The following is a 27,904-nucleotide window of genomic DNA, read 5'->3' as shown; positions in this document are numbered from 1 at the left end:
TTAGCTTTCACAACCCAGATCCATCTGTGAGAGATATTGGAGTTCTCTTTTACAAATAGTGACTGAATGTTATTCTTCTGTTGAAAAGTATTTGCCCCCAGCTTTCTTCTACTTTCATGTCCTAGTTAAATGTCTAAGATCATCAGAGTAATTTTAATATTCAATAAAGACAACTTGAATAAATACTAAATGGAGTTTTAAAATGTTGATTTAATTTACTAAAAGATTCATCACTGTGATTAATCACATATTTTTTGGAAAGCTGAGTTCCATTATAGTAGCCAGACACAAGCCTGTAGAATAAAAACATGAAGTAGACTAAAAGAAAGGTTTAAGACAACCCTATCTTAATTACCCCCGGTTGATTTGCTGGGTACACGAACAGTAGATGGTATAAACCATTTTAAAACAGCCATTTTCTTTACCAGTTTACCACTGGCACTCTTTAAGTTCTCAGAATCTGTTAATACGTTGCATAGATATTTGAAAATTGTTCTTTTTGTGTAATATCAGACATTTCTGTCAGAGGCATTGACAAAGCTTCAACCGGTCAGAATAAAAACATACAATCTGAGTAACCCTTTGCTCCTGAATGCTATAATAATGTCTAAGCAACTCCATTTGATTCCAGTATAAGCAGCCCAGCTTTGCAGAAGGCAGATGGTAATCTTAGAGGAAAATATTTTTGTATTTATTGCAAAGTAGGTTACAACACAAACATTCTCACATTAACCAAGAATATAAACTGGAGATAAAATTCCAAAATTATTATCCTGTAACCTGAAAGTAACATGAAACAGGAAAATGCAGAAAAACGTTTTCAGTAAAAAAATCCAACAGAAAGTAAAAAAGTTGATTTTTAGTGTGTCAGATTTCCTTCCATCCATTTGTCTCTTCATTCACTAATCTCCCCGCCCTCCAACTAGTCTGTGGAAGATTGAGGTGTCAGTCTGACAGAGAGCAGTAGGAGTATCAAACTCTACCACCTTCCCAGCATGCATCACAAGCACACGGTCACAGTCCATGATTGTGTTGATCCTGATGAAACAAACAAATAGCAGCTGATTATGACATATGCATCTCAATCAAACTATAACATCAGGTTATAAATATATTCCTCATTCTTGGATGAGCATGAGTCAATGTCTCACTATGATGAACATCTTCTTGGTGACCTTATCAGAAGATCAAAAGTTTTCATTTCTGCCAGCCCCGACTGGTTATTTTAAAAGCCCCTCAAAGAAGGGCCACATACAAGAGTCTAAAGCTAGAACTGTATGTGCCAAGACTAGACCAAGGACATCCAGCTTGTAAAGCCAAGTAAACATGTAGGCTGAAGTCTAACAAGGAGTCTCATGAATTGTTTAAAATATTCAATGCAAATGAAGGAGCTATTGCTACAAAAAACCATGCGTACTGCCTTTCATCCAATAGACTTTACAACTGGATTTTACATCTGTTCAGCTCTGTTTCCCTCCTAGAAAAAGCCACTAAAGGAGCTGCTACTGAAGTAGCGAGACACAATCTGTACTTACAACAAGCCGAGCTCAGCAAGACCAGTATGCTGAACTCTTCAAAACAGTTTCAATGCCCACGCCCTTGACCCAGTTCACATTCAGGTAGTTTTCGTAATAACAGTAATGTAAAATGTCCTGTGTCATTCAACAAGGATGGGCTTTATCAACAAGATGACCTCTCTGGTGTTTTGCATACATTGTTACCTAACTACACAGTATGTGTGTATGGTAGCTGACAGATTCAAGAAAGCCTTCGGGCGATTTAACCAGGAAACATCTTCAGTTGTTTTAAGCTGACTCGAAACTTTATAAAGTTCCACATTACTTATTTGCTTTTACTTCTCCATACTGCATCTGTTAAGCTGCATCATAAGGTTCAGAGAGCTTGCTGCACCCACAAATCACAAAACTGTGACTCAGGTAGATCTCAGCTGTGCTTAATGTCAGAATAATTGCACTCAGCTGAAATGGTTCTCTGTGACAAGGCTGGGCATTTATTTGCATATATAGAGGTGATCTGATTACTCAGGGCTGATTTTATTGCCAGCTGTGTATGGCCTTTGTCAGGCTTCTCTATCAGCCTCAGTGAATTTTATGACCAGGTCTGAACAGAGCCTCTTTTGGAGATGGAGAGCAAGGGTTTGCAGACAGGCAGCTTGTTTTCTATAAGGTGTTATCTGGTTTCGCAATAATACCTTCGACTAACTCAGAATGACAACTGGGAACAAGGACCCAGAGACTGAACTGTGTACCCAGTCTGTTTAGTTTAGCTCTCAGGACTGGCATAATGATGGCTGACCTTGGGATAAGATCCAACAGGAAGTGCCCTACACAGTGAGATGTGACAACGCTGAGAAGGAGAGAATAAACTATAGCTTCAACCTTATTACCACACTACAAAGGGATGTGACATCCTAAAATAGTCTTGACCCAATACTAGACTGGAGGATGGGACAGAAAATGGACTTTTCAAACATTTGTACCACTGAACATCTTACCTGTGGGCTATAGTGAGCACAGTCTTGTCCTGAAACGTCTGTCTAATTGTCTGCTGTAGCAGTTTATCCGTCTTTTGGTCCACGCTGGCCGTGGCTTCATCAATACATAGAACCTTTATGAAGGGGAAAACAGCATTTTTTGCTCAAATGTTCAAATCTGAAGGTCAGGTGATTTGTTAGGAGGGTTTACAGTGGAACAAGAACCACTGAAAACCAGGTGATGAATAAATACATTAAAACAAAAGCAACCAAAGCTAAATTTTCTTTGTGTTTACATTTTATAAAAAGTACATCTAAGGTGAACACAGACAGCATTCAGTTTTGGAAAAATGAAAAAAAAAATGTTCAGTGGATAGCTGATGATCCAATAGACAGAAGCGGCTTAGCATATTTATATGAGCAATTGCCCTCTATCTCTATTGTAAACCCAAACCAATGGGGGTAATTTACTGTCATAAATATGGAAAATACAGGTTTGATTTAATAGCAGGATTCCTTGTTTTCATTCTTGGATACTGTGTTGTCTTTTCCTCACAACTTTCCTGCACTTACATGTTCCTCCCTGTTTGCAAATATGCTTCAATTCCCCCAAAATGTAAGTTTCTCCTCTGTTTTTTAATCCCCATCATAGAAATGTGCTCCTATTTAAAGGACTCTCCTTAACCAGCAACGTTCTTTGTGTCCTACTGAAACATTCATTAGAAACTCCTGACATACATACACATGCACAGATGCACAAATATGCACACCTCTCACTCTTCTGACCAACACTGCTGAAAAGGCTTTCATTGTGATTAGACTGGGCTGAGATTCTGATGTGAGAATGATCCAGATGTTGTTGAACCAGGTCCAAATGTAATGTTTATGAAGCTGTTATGACAAAATGTTCATTGAGATGCTTCAAAACACATTTTAAACAATACCTCTTTAAATGAATGATCGTATTCTGCCAGCTTAGAACTCTTTAAACAGTTAAATAAATCAATGCATTGTTGTCTCTCTTCTTTATGCATTTTGATAACTTGCAGGTAGAGTTCTGCTTCCAGTCATTATTAGGGTTGTTTTGGAACAGGCCATCTCTGTGTACATCTGAACCACGGGGTTTGACAGAAACCAGGAGAATGTGTTGTTCTTAGCAGCTATCTAGTGCAACGTGGCAGGTTTTCATAACTTCCCCTGGTCACACCATTCTGTGAGCTCTCATCGCTGAGTCAGAGGGAAAAGAGAGAAAGACTGATGGACTGATTAAGAGAGACAGAACCAGAACCATCAATGAAGAGGCCCAATTTAGCCTATTAAGCTTGGATCAACTTTAAATCTGGTTACATCATGTTTATCCACCAGAACCTTTTGTTTTGTTCACAGTGGAAAGTTCCACCAAACTTACATGATTGGGTTTTGCCTCTGTTCACCTGTAATAGACACCAGAATCTAGCTTACTTAACCAGGGTATTTTGTTTTTCGCAGTTACGAATTTAGTTCTAAATCCCAAGAGAGGAATCACAGAGGTTTCCAGACTGCACCACAGAACCATCAGCTTCCCAGCCTCAAAGTCACCTCCTTGGGGTGGACAGAACAGCTGCTGGACCTAAGGCTAATCCTTTCAGCTGAGAGAGATGGCTGAGAGCTGACAGAACCTGGAGCAGAAACCCAAGTGGGTTCAGAAAAATAAAATTGTCTGATCCAAAAGTAGGCCATCTTTCTTTCCTGTTCTGTGGTTGTTTCCTGGTTTAGAACCTGCTGCAGCCGAAAGGCCTTCTTCTCCCTTCAAAGTAAGGCCAGTTGTTTAAATCTCCAAACAGCGAGCAAAAACTTTAACAAAATGTGTCTCTCTGTTAAACGTAAAGTTCAATTTTTATGCAGCCAATGGTAATCTGAACATTCATTCTCATTCCCTTCAGAATTACCATTAAGGAGTTAGATTTCATGTTAGCTTCTTAATGCTAGGTTCTTGTTTCTTCACTAAATTACTGAAATAAATTAATGAGTGTACTACTAAATCAATTCTTGATTCCTTTGGTGTGTAGTTCCAATAGTCAAGGTCAATTGTAAACACAGTGATTGTGAGAATAAATTTCCCTAAATTAAATTATTTAATTTCCCTTTAGGATTAATAAAGTATTTTTGAATTTAATTTAATTGAAATATATTCCTATATTTGTTTCATTCCTCTCAGTAACGTGTGCAATTAGGGCTCACTGATTATACAAAAGAAATATCCTTTAGACACATATTTTATGAAAAATGACACTTTTAGGAAACCGATATACTTTGGTAGTGATAATGATTCAATTTTTTAATATATAAATATAACCGTCTGTCATTTATGAGTTATTATTCTGTCCCTACAACTCATTTAGACTTGTTCTGCTTTCATCATGGTTATAATAGCACTACAAGCTAATTATTGCAAAGCTCTTGGCAGTGCACTACTATGCACATTGCCTTCTGCAGCAACTCTCTTTACAACTGAAAGAACTATACTCAGCCCTCTTTCATTATCCGTTTGTACAGAAAGCCAGTAGCACCTTTTCTCATAATGGTCAGGCTCGCTTCACAAGCAAGGATGAAGAGCAGAAATGGTCAAGGATCTGCAAAATAAACCTTCATCAGTGTAACCTCAGGCTGTTCATAACTTGATTATAATGGCTGATAGGTTGAGTATTCAGATTCTTTCAGAGGCATGTTCATCATGTTGATTCTAATTCATCTACCACAGCAAGGCTTATACCGATACTGGTGGTGTGGATATATACAGTAGAACATTTAAAAGATTGTGATTGTCTTAGTATGAGAAGAATTAAAATCAAACAAGCTCATGGAAACAAGTCACTACAGACTATGGCGTTATTTAAGTGTGTCATGATGTTATGTGAATGCCTACATCCTGGCAAAGTCTTTAGGATACATTGTGAAGGTAACATCACAGGATTGTCATGAGAAGATGCTTCTGTAGTATGGGTGTGGTGAGGATGCTGAGACCCTCTAAAGGACATGGAAATTGCAAAGGACAAACCTGGTTGTTTCTGTCTGACCATTAATCAGTCATTGACATAAAGCATAACAAACAAACCAGATATTTATCAGATGCTGTATGTGTTGCATTACAGTTCGGTAACATACGTGACACTCACCTTGGCCTGGGTTAACAGAGCTCTGGCTAGACACAACAGCTGTCTCTGTCCTGCAGAGAAGAATTTTCCTCGTTCTCCAACCTCAGCATCCAGACCCCCTGATATCCATACGCATACACACAGATAAATATATATTCACAGAACACATGAGATTTAGCCACACTCGTTCTGAAACGCTCTGAACTGATCATGCACCAGGTTCAGATACCCAATAGAACTGTGGAGATAGTTGCTTTTTTCAAAAACAGCTTTCTATGCCTAAAACAATTCTTCAAAGGATAGAGTGAACTTTACATCAGGTGTTTATAAACTAAGAGCTATTGTTCTGCTCATTCCTCATTCTGTCTCCTTTAATGATCATCATCAGTAACACTCACCCATCCTGCAGACCACAGTGCTCAGGTGGCATTGATCCAGCACATCTAGCAACTGCTGGTCCAGGTGTCTCTTACTAGGGTCCAGGTTATCCCTGATGGTCCCACTGAACAGGAAGGGGTCCTGGGGAATAATGGCCAACCTAGACCTGCAAAGACCATAAAAAACCACACAGTTGACAATAATGTTCGCTTATAACACAGAGATTTGTAAAGATACTGCCTGAAAACCATTTATCACAATAGATTTGCTCATTTCTGCATGCCTGTTCAAAAATCTCTTGCAATGATTTTAGGCCTACCTTAGCTGAGCTACGCCCACAGTGCTAATATCTAGTTGATCCAGGAGTATCTGCCCCTGTTTGAGCTCCACCATACGAAACAGGGCCAGGAACATGGTGGACTTGCCAGAGCCTGTGCGTCCAACAATGCCAATTTTCTCCCCAGGTTGCACCACCAGGCTCACTCCATCCAGGGCGTTAGGAAGACCGTCTCTGTAGGCCAGTACCACATTGCAGAACTCCAAGGAGCCCTGTTCAGGCCATGCAGCTGGCAGCTGAGGTATCAAAACAATAAAGTGGAATGGAAATTATGAAGGAGGACTACTAACTAGAGTAACACTGCTGCACATACAGTTAAAATGTAACACTGAAAATATGTTTGTACTGGGAGGATAGTGAGCTGCATCTGTTCAGAGAAGACATTCTTCAGTTTTTATGAGATCAAGTCAGACGTTAAACAGACAGTAAAACTTGTTCTATAACAAAGCTTACTAGTCGATAGCCCTGCAGCAGCTAGGTCTTACCTGTTCATTGAGTTGCTGTGGTTCAGATGGCAATTCAGTGGAGTATTCCTCAGTTCGCTCCACACTCACCAGCTGCATTTCAGTCTGTGTGAAGCTGAATATGAGGCCAGACAGCAGTTGTGTGATGGACAGTGCATAAGACAGGGACAAACCCAACAGACCTGAGCAGAACAACAAGGTCAGTCACATACAGAAGGTCTGAATAGCAGAAGTCAGACTGGTGTACAATTTCCATTTTTAAACACTGCCCCACCTGGATCAACAAAGCTATACTGGTGCTGAATGACTGCTATCACTCCGAGCACCGTCACCACAGCAACACCAATCAGTTGCAAGCGGATGTCCAGCCACTGCATGGCAGCATTGCTAACAAACAGACAACGTTGGTTCTGTTCCAGACGTTTGGAGTTCTCCTCTCTGAACCTAAAAACCGGGGAAACCACTCCATTTTATGTTCCTGTTTAAAAACCAGTACTTCAGACAATGTAACCACGGAGGAGAAGCTGTGAGACCGAGACTGAGGATGTAGCCAGCTGAAGCCAACCAATTGAGGATGCATGGAATGTGGTGTGCTTGGGAAAGCTGTTAGCCGAGCATGCATCCATCCATGCATCCATCTATGCATCAATCCATCCATGCATCAATCCATCCATCCATCCATGCATCCATCTATGCATCAATCCATCCATGCATCAATCCATCCATCCATCCATGCATCCATCTATGCATCAATCCATCCATGCATCAATCCATCCATCCATCCATGCATCCATCTATGCATCAATCCATCCATGCATCAATCCATCCATCCATCCATGCATCCATCTATGCATCAATCCATCCATGCATCAATCCATCCATCCATGCATGCATCCATCCATGCATCCATCTATGCATGCATCCATCCATGCATCCATCTATGCATCAATCCATCCATGCATCCATCCATCCATGCATCCATCCATGCATGCATCCATCCATGCATCCATCTATGCATCAATCCATCCATGCATCAATCCATCCATCCATGCATGCATCCATCCATGCATCCATCCATGCATGCATCCATCCATGCATCCATCCATGCATGCATCCATCCATGCATCCATCTATGCATCCATCCATCCATGCATCCATCTATCCATGCATCCATCCATCCATCCATCCATGCATCCATCCATCCATCCATCCATCCATCCATCAATCCATGCATCCATCTATCCATGCATCCATCCATCCATCCATCCATCCATCCATCCATGCATCCATCTATCCATGCATCCATCCATCCATCCATCCATCCATCCATGCATCCATCTATCCATGCATCCATCTATCCATGCATCCATCCATCCATCCATCCATCCATGCATCCATCCATCCATCCATCCATCCATCCATTCATCCATCCATGCATCCATCTATCCATGCATCCATCCATCCATCCATCCATCCATGCATCCATCTATGCATCAATCCATCCATGCATGCATGCATCCATCAATCCATCCATGCATGCATCCATCCATCCATCATCCATCCATCCATCCATCCATGCATGCATCCATCCATCCATCATCCATCCATCCATCCATCCATGCATCCATCCATCCATCCATCCATCCATCCATGCATGCATCCATCCATCCATCATCCATCCATCCATCCATCCATGCATCCATCCATCCATCCATCCATCCATCCATCCATGCATGCATCCATCCATCCATCATCCATCCATCCATCCATCCATGCATCCATCCATCCATCCATCCATCCATCCAGTGGGTCTGTTGGAGTATCTATATCCTGACACTGTGGTGAATATCTCAGTAAAAATCTAACGCACTCATGGAATTAATAAGGACTACCACTAACTATTGGCCAGTGCAGCAGTTAGTTACCATGGAAACGTTGCTGATCAAGGAATAACACTGACAGTCACAGCTTTAGTTATCAGAGATTTAGCATGTCTAATTTCCAGTGTTCTACCTGGCAGTGCTACAACTTGCCCTGATGGTTCCCAGCCCAGCAAGTGTCTCAGAAAAGTGAGAGTAGATGGGCGACAGGGTCAAGCTGCACAGGCGTTTTAGCTCCCGAGAGGTGTGCCTGTAGAAGTGCTGTGTCTGGTGGTAGAGCAGAGCCAGTGGGAGGAGCGGCACCAACACCCATGGCAGACCATAGCTTATCACCACCAGCATGCCGAGCAGGCCGAAAATGTTGGCCAGCAGGATGTTCAGGATGAACGGCAGGCTGTCATCCACACTGTACAAGTCTGAGGAAAAACGGTTGAGTATGCGACCCAAAGGGGTGATATCAAAGAAGGTCACAGTGGCCTGGACAAAAACACAAAACAGATGTTATTTAATCATTTGTGTCTTCTAGCTTCTCTCAGCATGTTTGTCTTTTTGTTGAAATTTAATTTGAAAATGCTAATGTGAGACTGTTTATACATAAGGGTTTAGCTTCATGGTATTAAACCTACTTGTTTTAACATGCTTTAATTCCAAGTTTATTACTAGAAAAAAAACAAAGCATTGATCAGTGGATTTTAATATAAACTGCTGCATATCTGCTGACTTTCTGTTGCCCCTTGAAATGTTTCTGATTTTTTCACAATACTGCCATAAACTTCCATGTACTTTAGTGGAATTTCATGTGATAGAACAACTTAGTTCATCATTGTAAAGTGAAACAAAATATAATACATAATGTTCAAAGTCCTTTATAAATAAATATCTATAAAGTGTAGTGTGCCTTTGTCGTCTGGCCCCTTATGTCGATAGTTTGTCGAACAACCTTTGGCTGCAATTACAGCTTCAATTTTGGCTCAGTTATGTTTGCAAAATAGCTCAAGCTCAGTGAGACAGGATGGAAAGCATCTGTTAACATTCATTTTCAAGTCCTGGCACAAGTACGTTGTTGCTATTACCTCTGGACTTTGACTGGCCTTAGCTCCGGCTATATGTCTAGTGTTATTGTCCTGCTGCAAGGTGAACCTCCAACCAATTCACATGTCTTTTGTAGCTTTCAACAAGCTTTCTTCCAGGATTGGCCTGTATTTAGCTGCCAGCTCTGAGCAGCTCCCCTGTCCGTTCTGAAGTGAAGCATCCCCACAGCATGATGCTGCCACCACAATGTTTTTTGCTGGGGAAGGTGTGATCAGGATTTCTTTCAGCAATAACGTTTTCTTGCCACTCCCCAGTAAAAGCCAGATTTATTCAGTGCAGGATTACAGGGGCCCTCATGGCTGCTTCTATGATTTATGGCTGGCCTGTCAGCTTAGGTTTATCGCCAAGTCTTTGCAGTTGTGTCATGCTCTTTAGATTTTCAGATGACGGATGGAGCACCAAACCCTTTTTTAAACCACTCCACATCATTCTCCTTGACCTGTCCACCACGTTCATTGGTCTTCGTGAAGCTGTTTGTTCACTAATGTACTTCAAACCTCTGAGGCTAGAAACAGAGATTCATTAAACACACGTAGACTACTACAACACAGTTGTTAGTGAATCATGTAAAATCCCAATATAGCACACTGAGGTTTGTGGTTGTAATGGACATATTGTTGAAAAGTTCAAGGGGTGTGAATACTTTTCCCAAGTATGGCTGCTAGATTTTCATACTAGCAGCCATCCAGTCCCCAGCTTGGATCTCTAACCATCAGCCATGGCTGCCAAGCGTTTCATGCAACTGATACTCTGCTCTGCTTTGCTCTGATAGCAGCCATATGCTGCAGACAGGTGTGTGGGGGGTGAAAGCTCAGATAACGTACCTTGAGGACCCGGTCCAGAAGTCTGTTGTGGATGGAGAAAGCAGCACAGACAACTCCATAGGCAAAGAGGAAGGCTCGAAGGGCTGTGAACACTGTGTTGGAGGCAGCGATGGAGCTGTAGATAGTCAGGTAAAACCTGACGTCGCTGGTGGTGTTGGTAAGGAAAGCTTCCATAGAGGGAACAGGGCTTCTGGATGGATGGAAGGAAATATGTTCATTCAGAATTACCTCTGTCCTTTAGAACATAAATCTGGGTGTCTGAAGTCAGGACTTTAATACTTTATTTAGTTATTAGTTAATGAATCACACAAAGAAAATCATAACATCATGCTATCATTACTAAGTGTAAAATATACAGTTTCAAAAATTTCCAAACCTGTTTTGACAAAATTTTACATATTTGTTATATTTATTTCCAGTATTTTGTTCTAACTTAAATTTATGGGTGCTTTTTTCTGACTGATTAACTTACATTAGGCCACCAGGTGAGAAAAGCAGCATGTGAGGACGAACAAGATCAGCTGAAGAGGAATCGTTCGTACAACTGGAACTGTTGTTTTTCAGCGAAGAAATCCAATGGGAGAGCCACCAATCAGAAACGTTCTTAGAGGCTTCAAATATTACAAACACAAACATAAATATACAGAGCACAGAAACATTAGCTCATGTTGGATAACATCCATAATGTTTATCTTTTTTCGATGACATAATAAGTCAAAATCTGGTATTTATGTGGAGAGCAGACCTAACAATCTAATCATGGTGTGTTGGACATACAGTTTATCATGAAGGAACTCAAACATTCCAAACAAATTCATATTTTGAGTTCAGTAGTTTTTCTCTCATTTATCCAATCTGACTTAGGATTTTAATTAGATGAGGATAAAGTGAAAGTAAAGCTGCTTACTTTCGGACTCTGCAGGAAAATTTCACCTTTTATTGGGATAGAAAACTAACCTGATAAAAAAAAAAAAACCTCCAATCAGGAAAGTTTTGAAATGACGTTCAGCATTGATTTTATTCTAAAAATGTTATTACTTCTATCTAACAGACAAAAATATAATATTTGGACTGGATTGCTGAAACCAAGATTTATGTATCTATATGAAAAATATTTCCAGCTATGTCAGTTCTTTAAATTAAACCCCAAGTAAAGCATTTCATTTTACAAATTACTGACACTTTATACCTTTATGTTCAAAATTCGGAATGTTTGGTTTATTTTAAATCAGGTTTCATTATTTACTGTGTTTTGGTCTTAAGTGTCACTGTTTTTTTGCTTCTCTTTTTATTACTGCGTTTTGCTCAGTGTGACACCGTAATGTCAGCTCTGAGCAGCTCCGCTGTCCCTGATAGTTGCCCCACTGTTGTTTTGTGTTTGTTAGTCCCAGCCACCTTTTTTCATTAGCTGTCTGGGACACGTGTTTTTAGTTGGGTTGGCGATCAGTTCACACAACCCGCCTGCGTCCTGATTCAACTGGAATAATAACTATCGACTGCAACAGATTTCTGATTATGTTCTGGTAAATAAACCTTGGGAATTGGAACAGCACATCATTTCTTGTCACATGACTATCAATGGCTCTTGCAAACCTTGCATGAGGAGCAGAGACATCAAGATGGAGGCAGCTAGCATTCCACCCACAGCAAACCAGTAGGTTTTATACACTCCCCATGCCAGTCCACCCACTCGCTTCTGCTCTGCACCACACGGATCAGGGTCATCATCCACACAGAGATCAGGGAGAGAACCTATCTTGTCCTCATTCTGTTCCTCATCTGCTTTCAATCAAGAGGAGTCAAGAAAAGAAAACAGAAATGAGATTCTTCTAAAGCATTATCAGATGAAAGTAGCTTTCTTTAACTAGCCAAGACTGTACCAGGAGATTGTCTAGCACACAGTTTGAGTTGCTCTGTTAGAATTGGTGCCATTTCTGTAACTGTTGCTCTGAATGTCTTTAGTTCAGTCAGAAGACAGCATGACCAATGAAACAGCTAAAGCATTTTTAAGTATTCTATTTTGTAGCCCAATATGCATGTTTACCATGTTCACTATCTTAGTTTTTAATGTCAGAATAACAACTTGACATTATTCTAAGCTTCATCTATCAGAGGTTTCTAATGTGGAAGTCTGGTAGAACGTGAGCATACCCTTCTGCTCTGCTTTGTGGTCCTTTTCCCCGATTTTCAGCTCAGACTGTATCAAAGGGAGGATCTCCGCTGGTGTTCCTGTTAAAACAAAGAGGAACACTGCAGAAGCAATAAAACAACAGGTTGCTTGTTTCTTCCTCCATGAAATACATGTCCCAGCATGTTGTGCAATACAGCAAAATGTCATAGAGGTAAAGTAAGTTTGATTAAAACAGTGTAATGAGAAGAAATGTACTGTATTTATTCTCTCAGCCCCCACCCTCCTCAGCCAGATGATGGCTGATCCTGAACCTGCTTCTGTCTGAATTTCTTCCTCACGAAAGGGAGTTGTTTCTTTCCTCTGTTGCCCTGTGCTTGCTCAGAATGAGCTACTGAAAATGAAATGAGGCAGTCTGCATGTTTCCTTAGACAATGCTTTACTAATCGGCACTGTATGAGCAACTCAATCAGACCATAGTGTAATTTCACCATTTTTAGCTGGACTGAATTGGTTTAGAATGAATTGAACTCAATAAATTTGTGTTTGAACTGGATTGAATTGGTCCTGTTTGCCTTGTAAGAATGACTTTTTTTTAATAAATTGGCACAATATAAATAAGGCTAGACATGTTTATTTATATAGCACTATTCATACAATAGGTAAGTGAAAGTGCTACACAGACAAAAAAGAAGGAATTAAGGTAAAAACAAGTGATAGTGAAAAAGAAAAAAAAGAAAACTATAAATAAATAGTTAAACATGATAAAAATTAAGTAATAAACTAATTTGGGGGTTTAGGGGATGGCTACAGTAAACAATGTTGTTTGTCCTGATTAATAGCAGCTAATGGTATCTGCACCTCTCAGGTTTTCAGGAAGTTGGTTAACCGAACTGAGAAGCACAGAAACTAAATGCTGCCTCCCCTGGTTTAATTCTGGTCCTGGGAACTTTAAAGGAAACAGGTCTCTGATGACCTGAGGTGTTCACAAACCAGGAGCTAGGGATTTAAGGACAACTGTGATGTGATCACACAGTGATCAAAGAGCAAAGATTGAAATTATTCTATTGTGACTCAGGAAGCATCAGTGATAAATTCATTTGCATAGCAAGACTACCGACTGGCGGATGATAAAATGTTTACAGCATTTGTATAATAGTGTAATGGCACGTCACTGCAGCAAGCTTCAAATAATAAAGCTGGTGATCCAGGCCATGTTCTTCATGTGTCTTCTGCAGTCAGAGAACATGCATGTGACACTAAACAGGCTGTCAGTGAGAAATAAAACTGTGAAGCATTATCCTTGTGATAAACTATGTAAACTGCCTTACCTGCTGTAACAGGTTTAAAACCTTAGCAAACCTCTAAAATAAAAAGGTAAGGTGTCTTAGAACTCAGAAATGACACCTGTAACAACATTACCATCTTTTTCCAGCGATCAGGTCATATGAATAACTTACAGTCTTTGCTTTAGGATCCTCTTTTTGATTCAACCATAAAGATAATAGAAACTTTCTCCCCTGACCCTGCTTATTGGTTAACTGTAGTTATACAGACTTATGTTTGTACCTGTTTTAATTATGGTTCCACTGTCCATGAGGACCACCATGTCAGCTTTGTCCACAAATTCTATTCGGTGGGTGCAGAGGATTCTAGTCTTCCCTCTGAGGAGTTCCAGTATGCATTTCTTCATGAGGTGCTCAGCCACATCTGTGTCAACAGCTGCCAGTGGGTCATCCAGCAGGTAGATCTCTTTGTCCTGATGTGGAGGCCAGAAAAAGAGAAGAAGTCTCATGTGACCCATGTCATTGATTACATGCCATAACACGTTACACATGTGCTAAACATTCTGTCATCAAAACGTTAAACTATTATCATTCATTACATTATAAAAAAAACTATTATATATTAGTACAGATATACTTATATACTGTATAAGTATAATGTAAGGCGCTATAAATCTACAACATGGGTAATATTGGGATTTGGGTGGCTCCTGAGAGCTAACTCACTTTTAGCAGCAGACCTTAGCTGTCTGCAGCTTTGTGGCACAGTGTGCAACTATGATGCATGTTGTGTTCTAATGAGACCAGATTGATTTCTTAAACAATCTGAGCAATTTTAGCTGTTCTATTATATCTGCCAACCCTCCTTTCACTCCCCACATACATAAACAGCCTTAGCTGTCCATTATTCTTAAATGCATCCTTTTTGTTTTCAAATCGACTATTTCAGCTGCAGTTGTGCAGATGCTAGGACCTAAGCAACAAAGAATTATACTCCAGCTTTTGCAAAGACATTTTGGTCCATGTGCCTGCTATGTTTTTTAGTGTCCAACAGGTGGATTTAAAGGTACAAATGACCATCCACATGATCATCAAGTCCTACTTCACCTATTTCACCCAATGCCATGTATCTCCCCATCAGTGGTAATAATACAAGGTTTAAATCAGAGAATCCTGATCTGTATCTGAATTGGAGCAGATGGATGAAGTGAACAGACCATGTAAACAGCTCTGGCCAGGGCCAGCCTGGCCTTCTGTCCTCCACTCAGAGTCACTCCGTTTTCTCCCACCTCTGTCTTGTCTCCATTTGGTAAAACCTGCAACAGCACAAGCAGAAACTGAAACCTTGAGATCAGTTCCCGATCAATTCGCCCCTTCACCAAAAACTACACCCATTTCATACCCAATCATTGCAGTTTCATCACATCCTGCTTCCACTTCGTGCCCATAAAAAACTATTTCATATTCATGTTGCATATCAGTTTATTTTCCGCATTATTTAGGTTTTTTTGACGTGTTATGGAGAATATTGCAAAAATCCTCGAAGCTATATACAGTTTATTCTTTTATTTTTTGAATACTTTATATTACATCCTGTTTCCATTAACGATGGTTCTGATCACCTTATAGATCAGATTATCTCCCCTAATCAAACAACAATACAATACAACAAGACGAGTACATTTTATAAAATGACTAAATAACCAGCATGGATGGTACTAAATGTCAACTGGAAGGCAGTTTCATTCTGTATCCCAAAAGATCAGGTATAAAGCAACCAGAACCTCAGAAGTACAAAATGGTGAAGGGGCAAAATAAAGTAAAATGCTAGTTCAAAAAAATAACAAAAGAATTGCAAGGGACATCTGAGCTCTGTCAGCATATTGGCAGAGTTGGTTTAATACTAATATTCAGCAAGGCATGTATCATATCAAAAAACAAAAGTTTATGTTAAATAGTCTCTAATATAGAGCATATTCAACAGAAATTCTCTTCCCTTGTAGCTTTGAAGTCATAAATCGAGTTTTTTCACAAAATTCTCTGCATAATAGGCAACGTATTTTGTGTCCTCAATGTAAATCCTTATGAAAACATCGTACACTGAGGTCGTCTGAGAGCGCACAGGCCTCAATCACCGCTTGGTAGAGGGCAGCACTGTAATCTTTGCCAAACAGGATGTTGTCTCGAACTGAAGCGTGCTGGATCCACGGTTCCTGTGAGGCTAAACCAAAGCCAGCCTCTCTGTTTGCAACATAGAGCACACCGCTTAGCCTGCACAGAGGGGGGGCGGGGATAAATGCACTCACAAAGCGGTAACATTAATTCCACCAAAGCAGACAAAATCAGTTGGAACTGGTAGCATCATCGGTGCATTTGATAAGGACTAAAAGAAGACATACCTGCTGAGTTCTCCAGTGATAGCAGCTAGTAAGGAACTCTTTCCACAGCCAACCTTTCCCACAACAGCCACCAGAGAGCCCTGAGCAAGAAGCATGATGTTACTCACATGGCGGCCCAGTTCCCGGAGAAGTGCATAGATTTGACATATTAAAAATATTTAAAGAGCCAAAAGTGTTACCAAGCTAGTTTATTTTATTTACATTTAGTGTAATACTTTAAACTAATAACGCTCTATTCCATCAAAGCAACTCATCGTTTGATCCGATTTAAATAGGGCCATTTTCGGCCATTTTATTCACTTCTGAATCTATATTTAAAATACTACATGTTTCCATACGATGTGATGAAGTTCTTACTGATTTGATCTCATCTGTGATCTGAAACAGTCAAAGTTAAACAACATAGTGCTGCTGTTAGTGTAACTAAGGAGTGTACTTGAAGACATTTCTGTGTTTTTCCTGTTTTAGTCTGATGCATATCTAAACCATATGTTTTGTTGTGGTTTTAGTTGATGTGCTGAACAAGTTCTGCAGGAATGGTGAAGAACAAAGAGCCAAGAAGACATTCATAAGTATGAAGCAACTTTATGATTCTACCTTAGTTACATGTAGATTCAAGCTGTGCAGCAGCAGACTTCCTTTCCCAACTTCATTTTCAGTTTCTCCTACTTCCCTGCAATCAGACCCCTGCCAGGAAAACGTTCCCTGGCTCAACAGGATCGATGTGTGATGGATGTCTTCAGAAGACACTATGGACAGATATTGTATGTTTCAGCACAATGGAAAAAACACTGATTAGGATAAACATTATGACCACCTCAATAATAGTGTGCTGCTGCTGCCTCTGGGGAATTTGAAAGCCAGGCCACACGTCACGCTCATTATTGTGCTCCCAAAACATTGTTGAATAATTTCTTCTTTGTGGAAGAGCACATTGTGCTGCTCAAAGGATTACAACCATCATGAAATACAGTTTCTATGAACGGGTGAACATGGTCTCCAACAATGGTGGTACGTGTTAAAGTAACATCAACATGGATGGCAGAACCAACGGTTTTAGGGACAGGGGTTAGAATGGGCACCCTGTCTGACCTGCAGTTAAAGTTAAGCTCAAAATAATTTATACTCAAGGCACATTTAGATTTTAAACTATTTTTATTCAACCGAGAAGTTTGTTTCTGCCAGGATATGAGATGGACATCTCTAAAATCTGCCAAGGTTATGAATGATTCTGGGTGTTAGTGTATGTAGATAAGATAATGATTTTCTTAAAGATAAGATAATGTAGCCCCATTCACAACAAACAGCAAAGCCCCGTGTGTTCTGTCACCATTATTTAAGAACCAGCATTAGCTTCTTCAGTTATTTGACCTACAGATTGTTAGATTGGACCAAACAGGCAAACCTTTGCTTCCCAACACTAATCAGTGATGATGATGCTTTCCTGCTTATGACACATTTAACTGTGAGGACATCATGGTGCCTAAGATATCCCACCCCCATATAGGTGCCATGACGAACAGATGATCAGTGTTGTTTACCTCATCCATCAGTGGTCATAATGTTATGCCAGTTAACTGTATACCAACTAACAGGTTTTTAGATTCCAGATGCTAAAATAGGAGCATTGCTTTATGCGTTCATTTGGTTTATCTTTTATATTTTGGTTCTGAGAACATTCCTCTAAAACTATAACAGAGACAGTAACACAGACCCACATTAGGTACAAAACCGGAGGGCAGCAAGCAAACAGACATCAAAATCAGTAAGATTTACATATTAGCGAGGCAGAGTTAACCTAATTATAAAATGCACTTTTTCTTTTCATCAAAAGGCAACTAATAATTCACTTATAAATCCTAGACAGCAGCATATAATGGAAAAAATCAGAATCCCACCCAGGGCATAGTAAGCCTGCAGATCCTGGTTGGTCAGTTTGAAGAAGCGCTGGATTCGCTCCAGGGACACTTTAGCTTCAAGGATGCCATTGAGCACCCACGGGAAAGCATTGAGAGGAACAATCAACATTCCTACCAGGGCCACTGTGGTGAACACCTGCAAGGGAGAGAAAAACTCAGCTCATTTAATGTCCCAGTGTTCAAATATAGCCTTCCCATGTTTATAGCTTCTACAAGAGAGACAGACGTTCTTAGGAAAGCCTTTTCTAACTTCCAACATTACAAATTGGTGGAATCATTTATTATGTGTGCATACTTTTACTACAGCTACATTTAAAGCTGTTTTAGGGGCAATGTACCCTGTCTTTTCATTTTTATATTCTAAATATTTGCTGTTTTTTAAATAAGGTTTGGATCGCTTTACATTGTTTATATTGTAACTCTAAGTTAATTATATATTTTTCTACTCTTTTGGTATTGCTGATATGAACCAAACGACAACTATGGGAACCGTACCTATAGATATAGTTCCTGTCAACTAATCACACAGGCTAATTCAAATAATCACCTTAGAGAAACCATTGTTTCTGTCCATTAACCAGAGAAGTGTCTGAAGTCCATCATTAAACAGAAGCAAAGATTATCTACAAGAGGAAAATATTTTGAAACAGCTCCCAGTCTTCCAAGGAGTGGATATCCCAGCAAGTTCTCTCCAAGGTTAGATCTTGCAACTATTAATTCCATTTGGTAATAGTGATTTTTTCTGTTTGTCAAAATCAAAACACAAATGAAACACAAGAGGCACTGATGGACCTTGGTCCTATTTTTATGCAGATGAAAGAAGTTTGTCGTCAGAAACAAGGAGATTGCTTCTGAGGGTTCATTTATCATGAGCAGCTTGATGAACAGTTTCCATTGCGTCCTGCTGCTTCTCTTTACCTAGCAATCCAGATGATTTTCTTCACTTTATTTCTGCTCAACATTCTTCAGTGGACATTGTGCTTCAGAGTCATCTAATAATCTGCTAATGGATCCATATAGCTTCCAAGAAAAACTGAGCAGCTACACTTTGAGCATATTTCCTAAAAAAGGTATCCTATGACATCTTGGAGATCGCAGACAAAAGCAATTATTCAGAAGAGGACTTCTCCTGCCAACACACAAAATATACCTCTGTACATTAGTAGCGCTCTTGTCCTTTTGTTTTTTAATTTGAACAAACAAAAAAAATTTACTACTAAAGTTCTCATAATCACTGGAAAAGAGACGATAGAAAGTCCACTATTTGTAAGATGGAAGCGGACTGGACCCGGCTACATTAGAACTGGAATGATGGATCTAATAAGTGGTTCTCCTGTACACTGAAGATAACAAACCCCCAAAGTCACTCAGTGCTCATGGTTTTACAACATGTTGCAATATCACACAGGACTGTGTCTGGAACATACTATCTACTGGCTATTTTATTCCAAGTGTAATAAATTCCTGCTCTGCAACAAATAAGATATTCATCCTGTTTGAAGGAGACTCACTGCAGTAGGTGACCACACCTGACACAGATGATCCAGATGTGCACAAGATGCTTAAGGTCAAAGAGACTGTTGGAAGAATCATACTGACAGATAAAAAATAGTTAAATAAGAAAGATGTCGACCGTTCAAAAATAATTTTGCCACCTCAATATTAAAAGTAATAATAATGGATAATCTCCTAATAATGAGCAGCCCTGCTGAGAGTTATTGCTCAGAAATGTCTCCCCCTTTTCTTCCTGGTGCTCTTTCCCCTGCAGCCCCAGTGGAAACCTCTGTGGTTTAAAACCTGACAGGATAATGGCTGGAAAAGATTTCAGGAGCTTATTGGTTATAACCTGCATGAGAGTCACTGTTACTGCTGGGAACTACTCTGTGCCTGACATCAATCAGTTTAATTCAAAACTGTTGGCTCCTGTCACTGATGATAAACTGACTCAATTTACCAGACAAAAAAACCTAAAATTATGGAAGGCATTCAGAATTTAATAAATCATGTTAAGCTGTCAAAATGAGAAAAAATGCATACTATTTTAATTAACCTCCATCACTGAACAGTCTAGTGTATGATAATGTATAACAACTTTTAAAGACTGCTTTGGTAGATAATCCAGGTTTTTCTTCTAGAGCATTTTCATTCGTTTTGTGTTTAATGAATACTGTGTTTGGGTTTTCAGTTCTTGTATTTATATATGAAACTTCAGCTGCTCATCTTGACCAGTGCTGCCTGGCAGACGACATACAGCTGGCGCACAGCAGCTGACTTAGAACTGGTGCGGACCAGGGGAATCCGACTGTTTAATTAAAACTGTCAAAGGGAGGTTCCTGGTTAAATAAAATTCAGAAAATAAAGAAAATACAGGGCATAATAAACAGTGACTTTATGCAAAAGCGTCATAAAATGCGCTGGATAACTAGACAGTCAGCAGAGTAAAGAGTTGCTACCTTGGCTGCAGTCAGCTGGTTTCCGAGCAGCACATATGTGACAAAGGTGAGGACACAGATGACCACAGGCAGGGCGGCCCAGGTGTACACACACATGGCATCCAGGTATTTGAGGTTCTTGAGGTGTGACAGCTCTCGCTCCCGATACCTGGCCACCTTCTGGGTAAAATGAGGCTCCCAGTTGTAGAACTTGATGACACGTATGCCAAAGAGGATCTCTGTCATTAACTTTGGGGGAAAGAAAAGGACTTTTAGGTTTTGCTATTTAATATGAGCATAATAGTCCTAGTATAATTAAGAGTGTGCAAAAAACAAAAAGACACATATCTCACCTTAACACGGTTATCTTTGTACTTCAGCATGTGTTTGTTGTTGCTAAGGATACGAGAGGCGAGAAACTTGTTGAAAGGCACCAGCACCAGCGCCACACAGAGTCCTCCAAGGAAAGCTACCCCTACCTGGAGATAGAGCAGGTAGAGGGTGACAGAAAAGCAGAAGGGCAGGCTCCAGAGCTCGTGGAAACTGTTGAAGAAGTTAACTACGCGATCAGTGTCTGTGCTCATTAGGTTCACCACCTCTCCCAGCGTAAAGCCGGCCAGGCTGCAGCTGCTGACCTGTAGCGCTTTGCCATAAATGGCTGACACAAGTGAGGCACGTGCTGACAGTGAAATTTTGGAGATCTGAAAGACGTAGATGTTCCGGAGAACAGAACTTACAAGGGTTGAGGCACAGAGGCCGAGCACACAAAGAACACCTTTACTGTAAGGGGAACCCTTTTCCTCAATAAAGTTCACTAGACTGCTGAGTAGCAAGGGACCTGCAAATGTAGACATGTTTACCATCACCTTCAGCACACCCAGGATGTAGTACCGCAACCCAAATGCCTTGTGCAACACTCTCAGTAATCCAACATCGCCCTCCAGTTCCAACAGTCCCTCCTCATGGTCTGAACCTTTCACACTGCTGACCGGTCTGGCCCACTGATCCTGCTGGTTATGTATTCCTGCCCCTCTTCGACATGCTTCCCAACACCGGTGGAAGTATCTCCAAACAACTCTGGTTCGAAGTGTCCAGGGAAGGTGATACACATGGTGTGGTTTTTCCAGGTCCCCTTGCTGACCTCGTCTGAGTAATGGGTTCAACCACAGGTAGAAGAGCCGAGACAGACAGCTGCTTCCGTCCTCAGCTACTATCTCACCTGTGTCTGGCTCAGTGCTCTCTGGAAGGAGTGGGGATCCATCCACAGTGTTTATATGCAAGGTGTATTCAGCATCACCGATACAAGGACAAGCAAACGCAAGAAGGTAAACTAGTAACAGGAACGCCCGGGCCGAGGTGAGGACAAACCTGGCAAGTTTAAGAGGTTCTGTAAGGCTTAAATATTCCTTGCTGTTACAGTAGATCTTCAAGGTGAGGACAATGTTGGGCACTAACAGAAGGGTCATAGCAAGCAGCAGAGGAGGTCCTCTGGTTCTTCTAAAACTAGTCCTCAGGAACACTGCTATGGCACTACAGTGGACCAGCCAGGCCAGGATCGCCCAGCTGTCAGCTAAGATGTCCAGATACATGTCCCCCTGCTGGAGGACACCCGCCAAGATGGCATCTGTTGTAAAGAGCAGCACAACCAGTAGTGCGGAGACCAGTCGGACTGTCCAACCACATGGAGCATCAGTGTGAAGGAGGTTGCTTCTGAAAAACAGAAAAAGTGAAGTATCAATATTTCTAACTTTGTTTACAGAGAAAATTCCTGTATTAATGCCCAGTGCCTGAGTCTGCAGATCAGAAACTTCTATTGGAAAGACTTGATTCTATAGGACTCAGTGAAATGAAATCATTCATCTGACGAAACTACTGTGTTAATACATAAAACAGTACAACAGCTCCACTGACTGTACCCAACGGTGTTCCACAAGGATCTATTTTAACCCCCATTTTATTTTTTATTTTTCTAAACATATTGGGACAGGCACTAACTGCAAACAAAGTACATTAATATGCAATTAAGGCAGTGACTCTCTCCTTTAATTCAAGCTGTGGAGTCTTTACTGGAAGCTTTTCCGCTGTTGAAGCAGTCTCTGCTGAAAAGGAATTCAGTTCTGTACTTAAATAAGATCCCTCTGTTCGAACACTAGATGGAAGAAGTAAAGAAAATGTCACGTCTTATATATGTTAAGGAATCTGGTTGGATGGAAAATTATCCTTTGATGCTGAAATTGCTCATTTGTTAAAAAAACAAAAAGCTAAAGCTAAACTTTTGAAGGGTTTTTAGCTTTGCAGTCAAAAATAAAAAAACAATACACAATCCTCTTTCTTCCCTGGCTGGACTATGGAGATACCATTACATGCATGCTTCTTTCTTACTGGATTGGACTTAGCATACTGTGCAGCATTATCCTCTGTAACACATGTAGACTCTTGACTCACTGTTGCACCTTTAATGAATCTTTAGGGTGGCTCTCTTTTAATCAGATGGGGCAAAAAAACATGCTGTTTTTTATTGCAAAAGATTTGTTAAGTAACTTTCCACCTTAAATTTCAAATTTAGTATACCAGACCCAATGGAAAACACAAGTGAATGTACCAAGAGTGAAAACTAAATTTGGTCGAACTGCCTTTTTCTTTTTTGTTCCACATCTTTGGAACAAGCTTCAAAATATCAGCAATCGTCATATCCTTCCCTGTCTTCACATTTTCTGTGGTCGTATAAAACTGCTCTGAATGACGCGTGTGATTGTTTTACTTAACTTTTTATTGGTGATGAACTGTGTTGGATGTTATTTGGTTTTAAATATTTTGAAATATTTAACATTTGCTTGATTTTCTTATTTTGCATTAACTTTTGTAATTATTTGTTCCTGTATTTTTCCAATAACTTTTATATATTTAAAGTCATTTTTGCTTGAAATGGTTTTAGATTCTGGTTATGCCATTTTGAACTGGATTCCCCAGAAGAAGAGATGCCTTCTCTCAATAAGGCCTCCCTGGCTAAATAAAGGCTTTTTGGATGTTTATTATGTTACAACAGAACATATGCAGACATATCATAGAAAGACAAAGTGATATTACCGTAAATTTCTTCTAATTGCTTTTGATGTGTGATATCAGTGAAGCAATGGCGAGGGATTGCACTTTTCTTCTGCTGTATAGAGAATATACTAACACAGCGCTGCCCCTCCCCCACTTGTTGGTGCTAAGTGCCAGTCAGCGGCTGAAAGAAGGTAACTACGCTTTCCCCCCGGCTAACAAGAAAGTCAGATTTGGCCGTTTGAAAGTATTTCTGGTTGCAGAAAATATTCAAGCATTCAGGTGCCAAATTAAATGAGAGCCACCTACCAGCCTTACTAAGACTGTACTGTTCTGAAACTACAGTGAGCAAGCTACCTGTGACCTGTGAGTTAAGGAGCTGACTAAAGGCAGGCTACCTGCGCAGATACGGACATATTCAATGAATTAGAATATTACTGAAAAGTTTATTTATTTTGGTAACTCAATTCACTAAGTAAAACACATTATATAGAATATTTACACACAGATTGTTTTAAAGTCTGTATTTCTGTTATTTATGATGATTTCTTGCTTACAGCGTAATCAAAACATAGACATTTAAAATTGGAAAATTACATCAGACCAATAAAAAAAACATTTATAATGCACAAATGTGGGCTTAATGAAAGGAATGTTTAATACCTGCTAATTGATTGTTATTTTAGAAAGGTACCTTTAATCTGACAAACGAGCCTCATCGGAGCACGTATTGTAATTTATTGAATCTGACTGCAGACTAACTAATTAACCCCCTATCATCAGCTTGTTTTACAGATCATAGGCACAACAAACACTTGAAAACTACTACTAAAATAATAAATAATAAAAGTTAAAGACAACATTATTACCAGTACTATTTCTTATTATTGCAACAGCAGTGGAAATAAAAGCTTTTGTATTTTAATTTTTAATTAAAACAATGCAACTGTGTTATACTTGTAAAAATGTTTTCTAAATACGTCATACTGTGAAACGGAACTTTTTACTCAACTTTATCATACTATGAGAACTTTATATTTGTCTGTGTCTGCTAATAACTCACTGATTCAAATCATGAGTTAAAAATCAAATACATTTTAGATATTGAAGGAAGTGCATACCAGGTAATCAAAACTGAGAAGCACTGACCTATCTCATTACCTACCTAGCCATGCCAAGATAGCAGGCACTGAAAACCGCCATCCCAGCATGAGGCACGGCTCCGAGGACAAGCTGGTTAAAGCAGGGACTGACGTGTCCATCCTGCCACAGAGGAAAAGGATTGTCCTCGGGTGTGTGACAGAGGCCCGAGACCAGCTCAGAGAGCCAGGGGTCACTCATCCTGTCCTTCTATGAGACTTCCATCATTCTAAAAAATAAATGTGGAAAGACAAATATTTCTTTCTGATTTGCATGATAAGGGGTAAAACAGCTAAAAGAGAGAAATAAAACTGTTGTTTATTCATTTGTAGCCAACATTTTGAAAAGTGCTCCGGAAACAAAGTGTTCATCTTTAAAGGTTAATGTTTTAAAGTGCATACAGGTGCGGCTCATTAAATTACAATATCACTCAAAAGTTAAATTCAGTAATTCAATTTCAAAAGCAAAACTTATTCTTTGTAGAGTCATCACACACAGAGTGACATATATCAACCATATATCAACCATCAGCAAACAGCTGATGAAAACACTAAATTCAGTTTCTCAGATGATTAGAGTATCAGACAAGAGCAATACAATAGGCATTTTAAAACAGACATTTTATGGCAGAATCATGGGGAAGACTGTGGACTTGATAGTTGTTGACTAGACTGTCGCATGGAAAATTTGATGGAAGGAAAAAGTGTGGTGGAAGAAGGTGAAGTACTAGGGATAACCACATACTTGAGGGGAATGTGAAGAACAGCTCTCAAGAGTTTGGGGGAGATTTAGGAGTGTGCACTGCAGGTGCAGACAGCCTCAAGAGCCACCACACACTGACGCACCCAGGACTTGAGCTACAACTGTCACATTACTTGTGTTTAGCCACTCCTGAGCCAGAGACAATGTCAGAAGCTGGAGGAAGAGAGTCACAGCATCCAAGCTGCTCCAAGACTCCAGTGTGAAGTTTGTACAGTCAGTGATGATTTAGGGAGCCATGCCATCTGCTGCAGTTAGTCTGAAGTGTTTTATCAAGTCCAAAGTCAGTGAAGTTGTCCTCCTAGAACCTTCATCCCTCCTTTGCTGACAAGCTTTATGGAGATGCTCACTTCATTTTACAACAGGACTTGGGACCTACCCAGAGAAGTGGCAGTACCTGCTTTTATGACCATGGAATCACTGTGCCTGAGTAGCTGGCAGACTGACCCGACCAGAACCCCAAAGAGAATCTAGGTAACACTAGAGACACTGACAATTAAAAGTATTGTTGGGATTGTTTTACTTTTTTTAGCCGTTGACATGACATGACAGCAGTAATAAATATCAACATCTTTAAGATACAACTAATTGCTGCTTTTATTGCAGTGCCTTGAGGCCTCTGCCATACAATGCAATGGCCAAAAAATACAGCAATGTTTTTTTTAAAGACTTAATCTTTACGTTCTAATAAAATGAAAGAAAAGTGGGCTTTCCCTAACACCTCAGCAGAGCCACAGGCTAATCGCCTTCCTGCACTAATGCAGTAGCTCAAGCAGAAGGAGCCCTGACCAAATGGTAAATAAGCAAATACTGTACCGTACATAGACTTTCTGTTCGGTATTTGACATTTTTCTTTTAATTCACACTTTATTGGTTTGATTTAATAATCATCTTCTGAGAAACTGACTTTTGGGTTTCAATTACCTTTAATCCATAATCTAAATGAAGACAAACCTTTAAATAATCTTATTTTATGATTAATCAATCTATATAATGAGTTCCAATTAATCAATTGAATGAGCGTTTAAACGATATTCTAATTTATTAAGATCCACCTACGAACACATAAATAATGCCAATTTAACTGAGCTCAGTTTTTTTAATCATTTTTAATTCTGTAAACTCTTTTACGAGTCCTTATGTAAAGATTTTGCCATTGTTTGTTAAATTGACAATGAACATTTCTAACGACACGGTACAGCGTAAAGGTTTCCTCTCTGATAAATATGGTAATAGCATTTAACTTAACTTGAAAACTGCATTTCAGATTTAGCACACTCATGGCAGTTCTGTATATAAAGCAAGTGGCCAAAAAGCAGAAAGTTGTGTTACTATAACGTCCAAACAGACCAGACGGTAACCATTTTAAACAAGAAGCATTACAGACTATTATGTAAAGAAGAGCTAGCTGCATTACTTAGCTAGGCAGACGTCGAACTATTTGACTTATTTAGGTTAGCCCATCGTCAACCAAACAACAACTAGTGGGAAATAAATCTAAAACAACAGCACTGATAAAGTCTAAATCAGTGGAGAAGTCTTTGCATATAACCGGTGTTGTAGTTCAACCTGTTGTTGTGGTAAACTACGACTTCATCCGGGTGGTGGCTGGGTTGCTGCTTTACAAACCCTCTCTGCTGGTGGACACTACGGACATTATAAATCTTCTAAATCTATATAGAAACTACCGACTGTCAATAAAGGACCTGGACTGTTTGTAAACAGGAAGAGACCACATATAGCTGCCCTCGTTATTGCCGTTTTGGTTCTGTAGCAATGCAACGTCTATATTTACTTTTGTCCTTCTGTTTGTATTTAACATGTTTGCTGCTTTGATGTTTTACATATTTGGAATGACAAAGGCTACGCGTTATTTAAAATTGTTCAATAAAGCAAGGTAAAAATGTCGGCAGATGATAGACTACATAAAATACCATTCTAATCATATATGTTCTATAAAGTTATTTCTTAACATGCATCTGTGATATTAATGTGCGTGGTAGGGATAAGAGTATAATCCCTATACACGTGTACACATACAAAAAAGAGGAAAACATTAGGAAAAAAACAGCCCTTTTTAACAAAACAACGAACAGAACTAAGTTCTAGAAATCATCGACATTACGTTCACTCAGGCTTTCGATGCACTGACTGGCAATAAGCCAGTCTACCAAAGCGTCGGATAAAAAAAAA

At 39.8% G+C, this 27,904-nt stretch overlaps 1 protein-coding gene across 5 annotated transcripts; it reads right to left on the bottom strand.

Moving 5' to 3' along the window:
- Positions 1–190: 190 nt before the first annotated feature.
- Positions 191–27,854, bottom strand: abcc10 (ATP-binding cassette, sub-family C (CFTR/MRP), member 10). Of its 5 annotated transcripts, none has more exons than XM_047365625.1 (22): positions 27,837–27,854; positions 24,978–25,181; positions 21,121–22,477; positions 20,789–21,016; positions 18,315–18,471; positions 17,014–17,165; positions 16,417–16,496; positions 16,117–16,288; positions 15,235–15,333; positions 14,301–14,490; positions 12,755–12,832; positions 12,197–12,382; positions 11,076–11,214; positions 10,604–10,793; positions 8,821–9,164; positions 7,082–7,251; positions 6,829–6,989; positions 6,326–6,579; positions 6,027–6,172; positions 5,650–5,747; positions 2,516–2,628; positions 191–1,038 (listed from the first exon to the last, which is right to left on the bottom strand). In XM_047365625.1, the coding sequence occupies exons 2-22, from the start codon at positions 25,151–25,153 to the stop codon at positions 903–905; spliced, it is 4,626 nt and encodes a 1,541-aa protein (XP_047221581.1). In that variant the 5' UTR covers positions 25,154–25,181; positions 27,837–27,854; the 3' UTR covers positions 191–902. The 5 variants fall into 5 exon arrangements, with proteins under 5 accessions (XP_047221581.1, XP_047221579.1, XP_047221582.1 ...); XM_047365623.1 differs by lacking the exon at positions 27,837–27,854 and adding an exon at positions 27,281–27,436; XM_047365626.1 differs by lacking the exon at positions 27,837–27,854 and adding an exon at positions 27,281–27,436 and having other exon boundaries at positions 16,153–16,288.
- Positions 27,855–27,904: the final 50 nt, after the last annotated feature.

This window comes from Girardinichthys multiradiatus, chromosome 5 (genome assembly GCF_021462225.1).
Source record: "Girardinichthys multiradiatus isolate DD_20200921_A chromosome 5, DD_fGirMul_XY1, whole genome shotgun sequence".
Taxonomy (NCBI): Eukaryota; Metazoa; Chordata; class Actinopteri; order Cyprinodontiformes; family Goodeidae; genus Girardinichthys; species Girardinichthys multiradiatus.
The sequence above is the reverse complement of the archived record's forward strand: the minus strand, read 5'-3'. Positions and strand labels throughout refer to the sequence as shown.

Coding starts and splice junctions, on each gene's coding strand:
- abcc10 (XM_047365625.1), bottom strand. CDS start 25,153: ATGAGTGACCCCTGGCTCTCTGAGCTGGTCTCGGGCCTCTGTCACACA. Junction 6,990..7,081: donor GTATAGCTTTGTTGATCCAG/GTGGGGCAGTGT, acceptor TGTTCTGCTCAG/GTCTGTTGGGTTTGTCCCTG. Junction 2,629..5,649: donor CTCTGTTAACCCAGGCCAAG/GTGAGTGTCACG, acceptor CCCTTCATAAAG/GTTCTATGTATTGATGAAGC.